This window comes from Acanthisitta chloris, unplaced genomic scaffold (genome assembly GCF_000695815.1).
Source record: "Acanthisitta chloris isolate BGI_N310 unplaced genomic scaffold, ASM69581v1 scaffold45716, whole genome shotgun sequence".
Classification (NCBI taxonomy): domain Eukaryota; kingdom Metazoa; phylum Chordata; class Aves; order Passeriformes; family Acanthisittidae; genus Acanthisitta; species Acanthisitta chloris.
In genome coordinates, this window is record NW_008678465.1 from 28,997 (window position 1) to 34,031 (window position 5,035).

The window sequence follows — 5,035 nt, forward strand, 5'->3', positions numbered from 1 at the left end:
TGCTCCAAGACACACTACATTTCTTTTAAAAAAAGAACCCAACAAAACCAACCAAGGTTGTTTTACCATTCAGTTCTGGTTCCAGACCAGAGAGGAACCTCAGCATGTATGTAACAGCAAGCATGAGGCAAAGTTTGGGCATACTTTATTTACTTATCTTTCCCCTTTTTCTACCCCATGGCCCTCCTGCATGAACCAGGTTTGCTCACCTCTTTGAGCATCCCAGACCAGCAGCACAATCTCTCCAAGCAGAAGCAGCCACCCCTGCCAGGTCCCAGCCCTGCAGCAGGAGCTGATGCACAGCCAGTGAAGAAAATCAGTAAGCCATCCCCATTCCCTCCTCACAGCCCTCGGAGGGCGGCAGCACTCCATTCCCACCGAGACTGGAAAAGCCTCCCAGTATCCAAGTGGAAACACAGTGTGGCAGCTCTGCTCTGGCCTGGCAGGGACACAGACAAGCTCCACACTTGGAACGCAGCACCTGAGAGAGTCTGGGGACACAGACCCATGACAAACCCAACATCTCTCTCAAGAGACATCTCCTCTTCAAATATGGACACAGCTACATCAATCCAGACTTGACACCTATTGACCTTTGCCCATTTTAAAACACTAGTAGTAACTTCTAATAAAATTATGTTCAACAAGACAAAAAGTAGGTTAAAATCACATCCTTTTCCTATTTGACTGTGCTAGCAGCAGCATATATGATTAACACCATGTGGCACAAATCCGCAGCTTTGCCCTGTTACAGTCAATCCACAGCAAATTCCTGATTAGGAGCTCATTTTATGATTTATATTCACTCTTCCCTTTTCTTTCCAAGAGGTTTGTTTCAAGATTGCACAGAAATTCAGCACTTCTAAAGCAAAACACACAAAAAAATCACTTCAACATTTCTTTGAAAAACTGTATTGAACAAAAAGATTACGCAGGCCAAGGAAAGTCAGAGAAAGAGCAACTCAACAGGCATTGAGGCCAAACGCGATCAAGCCCATGAAACAGAGAAAGGTTTGTTTCACAGCAAAACGTCCCTCAGAGTACCAGTGAATTCCAGGCTGTAGTCCCATTGTTCCCTTTCTTTGCAGCAGGTATCACACCTCTCTGGAAGGGCACTGCCATGTCACAGTGCTTAGAAACAATACAAAGGCAGCGAGTAAAACTTCAGAGCATCAGTAGCGTCTGGTACAGTACAAGATCAAAACGAGACAATTTGTCTAACTCACTGAAAAATCTTTATGCACCTCCTATAAAAAATATTTCCCATGTCTTTAAAAAAACCCCACCAAGATTAATGATTTGACTAATATTCAAAATATGCAAGTGGCATACTAATCACAGTCCCTAATCCAAAAGACTCACTGGCTCAAAATAGTCTTTTGCTGTGACCCCAGTTTGAGTTCACCACACCTGAAATGCCCAGGACACACACGTGTCCCATTTAAACATACCCATTTTGAGTGACAGCAGCCAGAATGAATGAGCCGCTCGGCAGGTCACTGGCCTGGCTGTTTCATCTGGGTTTTTAGCTCAGTGCTGCTTAAACACATGCAGAAATCAGCACAATAAGGGAGTTTAAACCCACTACATCTTCAGTGACATTCAAACAAGTCCTCACACTTGCACAGCAAAGCAGTGCCAGGACCACCATCCCCATCCCTCCTCTCTGAGGGCTCCTACACAGGCTGTGCAAACCACAGCACACAACGCCACAAGTGTTCAAGCAAGTAGCAAAAACCCCAGGGCAGCGGGCAGAAACATCCCACTTTGTGCTCCCATCCCCTGCCTCAGCCTCTGCAGGAGGTTTTGGATGGACAGGATGTAATTCCACAACTAACAGTCAAAAGGGGGGGGAGATGGTCTGTTTCTGGCTGATTTCACTGGCCCTGGTTAGCAGATCATATACCAATGCAAACAGTTAATATTCACAGAGCAACCTCTTATTACTAGAATAGATGTAACATCATTAATAAATACATAAAACATGTTAATCTCACAGACAAAACACATTTCAAAGGTTGGCATTGAGCGAAATATCCAGGCAGTTTGGTCATTGCTTAAAGCACTGAAGAATTATACACAGAGAATAATGTGAGTGTTAAGAACAGACTCACAAAATACAAATTTAAGTGTGGTTTAAACTCTCTGAAGAGGCTCTGAACTGGACCTAAGAAGCTATTCTGAGCAGCCTTCAAGGGAAGGCCCTTGCAGCCATTGCATATTTAAGAGGAGAAGAACCTCATTTACACTGTACATGTCTTGGCACTTTCTCCACACCAGCTGCAGAGCAGGGATTGCCCAGGGACCAGCACACACAGGTCAGGGGAGCTGTCCCAAATGATGCTGCTCTACATTTCAGACCATTCCATGCTGGAAGAGGAGATTGTCCAGTCAGTGCTTCTAAGCCTTGCTCTGGGAGACAGACCTAGGTGCTCACCCCAAGCTCTGGCACAGGCTTCTTCTGTCATCTCAAACCAACCCCTTTGCCTCTGTCTCAGTTCACCTGACCCTGAGGAGAGGCAGTAACTCCCTGCCCCACACAGTGCTGTTCTGAGGCTTGATTTCATAAGGTGCTTTTGAAGAGTCTCAGAAAAGGCACTACAAAAGTGCAGCTGTCACAATGTCAGAAACACAGCCAGAGGTGTGTGTGCCACAGCCTTCCCCGAGACATCGAGGTGCAAACCAGGAGAGGAGGGCTTACCCTAGGTCACTTTCCAGCAGCCCCAGCACAGCAGTTCTGGTTTCCCCCACAGCTTTGGGAAAGCCTCAGAGCTCCAGGCCCCACGCAGCAGTTCTGGTTTCCCCCACAGCTTTGGGAAAGCCTCAGAGCTCCAGGCCCTGCAGTCACTGCGCTGCTGCGTCCCTCGCGCTGTGTCCAGGCTCCCTGTGCTCCAGGGAGCCAAACTCGGAGTGTGTGGCCGGGGCCTTCCTCTGCCCTCGGAGCGTGTGTGCATTCAGCATCTCCAGCAGCAAGTCGTACACCGGCACCACGTTTTTACACTTCATGCTCAGGAGATGCTCCATTCCCTTGTTACTGTACAGGAGAACAGAAAATAAGTCAGCAATGCAGAGAAGGAAAACATGCTCGTGGCTTCAAGAGAGTCCTGTTTTCATTCGGAGTCAGGAGGATTTAGCTGCTGTGGTCCCCAGCAGTGATGACAGCCCAATGCTTTAAGGCTGAGTGGTTTACTATTTAGAGAAGCATTTTACACTGCACAAACTGACCAGGAAGTAACTCAGATGTACTGACCCAACTGAAATGACAGAGAAGACCTCCTGGATGCTGTGAAGGTGGGAGGCCACGTGCTGCTGATTTATGCAGTTTACTAATGACTACCTTTCTCTCCTGCCTGGCTGAGTAGGAAGACCAAAGTACCTGACTAATTTCAAGCACTTAGCTTCCTCTGCATGGCCAGTGTCAGATCTTGCAGGTGGCTGCAGGCTTTAGAAGCAGGATATCTGTTGTGCAGTAAGGTACAGCACCACCTTGTTACTTCAAGCAGTCTGTGCTGTGTCATGGTTTGGACTAACTAACAATGCCTATTGCCATTGCAGTCACACATATTTATGCTTCAGGTGCATTCAAGGGTTTGGGGTTGAAATCTAAAAGCACTTGCTCAACACCAAATTTATGACAGTGGAAATGGCAGCAGGCAGCAGCATGTAGCTGACCTGGTGGGTTGGACTGGGAGCAGGGCAATGCTTCCTGAAAAATGAGGTTCTGCTACCATTCAAGAGTTAGGAATGTCTTAGTGGTGAAGGAGAACATGCAGCCCCTCGAGTCCTGCATCACGGTAAGCAAGGCTGAGTTTCAACTCAAGGCTGAGTAATCAACTATTTCCGAAGTCAAACTGACTGATCAGCACCAAGTAACATAGAGGAGAGGACACAACTAGCTTCCAGACTTCAGCTGAGACACAGCACGAAAAGCCTTGTTTGAATGAGAAAACATATAAATTTCGCAAAGATTCACAATGTTTATGCACAGAATGCCAGAACAGCTCCTGTGAAGCTGTGACAGGGTGTCACACCTCAGTCACCCAGGTGACTGCAGTGCATCCATGAGACAGGTTCAGCTCTGGCTGGTGCAAGAGTTGCTGCAAGGTGAGCTCTCAAACTCATTCCCAGCTCACAAACTGACTGTTAGAAGCTGCTTTTTGGTACAGTCAGGTCCCTGCTTCTGCCACCTGCTCTCCAGTGTCCCTACAGATATGCCCAGCTCTCCTTTGTGTGCTCCAGCCTGGTCCCAGGACCATTTTCCCTGGACACACAGTCCTAAGTCAAGCCATAAGACAGCTTTGCAAATAACTGGCCTCTGGTTAGTAATTCAGAAAGACAAGCAGTTAAGGCATCTGTTTGTAGGGATCTGTTTGAGTCTGCAGTACCACAAGCAAAGGTGAACAGATCAAGGAGGTCCAGGAACTTTCAGGGAGCAGTGGAGCTGTTTCCCATGGGGAAAGCAGGAGCTTGGCACTGCTGTAGTGAGTCACCTGGCTTCTATTTGGAACCACAGCATTTTTGCCAAGAAATTTGGTCTGGGAACAAACAACATGGCACCCAGAGTCCACTGTGCTCCACCAAAGCCCACACTGCAGATCAGCTTTGGAAGAGATTTCCTTTTTGGACTGAAGAGTTCTGGTGGCTGCGTGGTTTTTTGTGTTATTATGGTAAAACATTTCAGGCAGATACTAATGAACAATATAAGGCAGTAAGGTTAAGACAGCATTTTGCCATCATCCCATGAGTGCCGGCGAGTGTGAGCACAGTGCCTGCTCCTCTGTGCCGGGGAGGTTGAGCGCCACACAGACAGGGGAGGAGCAGCACCAGGATCCCTCAGGAGTGCTCTGGAGGTCCAGCCTGCCTGTTTGGCTGCAGTGAACACAACACCCATCGTGTCACACGCACTCTCAGATGTACCTTGCGTGTCTGACGTGGGAGAGGAGCATCAGCAGGTTGGCCAGGCGCGTTGTCTGCTGCTGCGAGGGGATCCCACTCTTGGCGATCACCCACACCAAGGCCTCCGTGACCACGTTCA

At 48.0% G+C, this 5,035-nt stretch overlaps 1 protein-coding gene across 1 annotated transcript in view; it reads right to left on the reverse strand.

The window, feature by feature from the left end:
* Window positions 1-2,844: 2,844 nt before the first annotated feature.
* Window positions 2,845-5,035, reverse strand: part of ESR2 (estrogen receptor 2 (ER beta)) — a gene marked incomplete at its 5' end in the record, with an annotated part of 9,498 nt that continues 7,307 nt past the window's right edge. The window contains 2 exons of the mRNA XM_009076864.1: window positions 2,845-3,034; window positions 4,918-5,035. The exon at window positions 4,918-5,035 is cut by the window's right edge and continues 48 nt beyond it. Of these exons, the coding sequence (XP_009075112.1) occupies window positions 2,845-3,034; window positions 4,918-5,035 (308 nt within the window). The remainder of the gene's footprint in view (window positions 3,035-4,917) is intronic.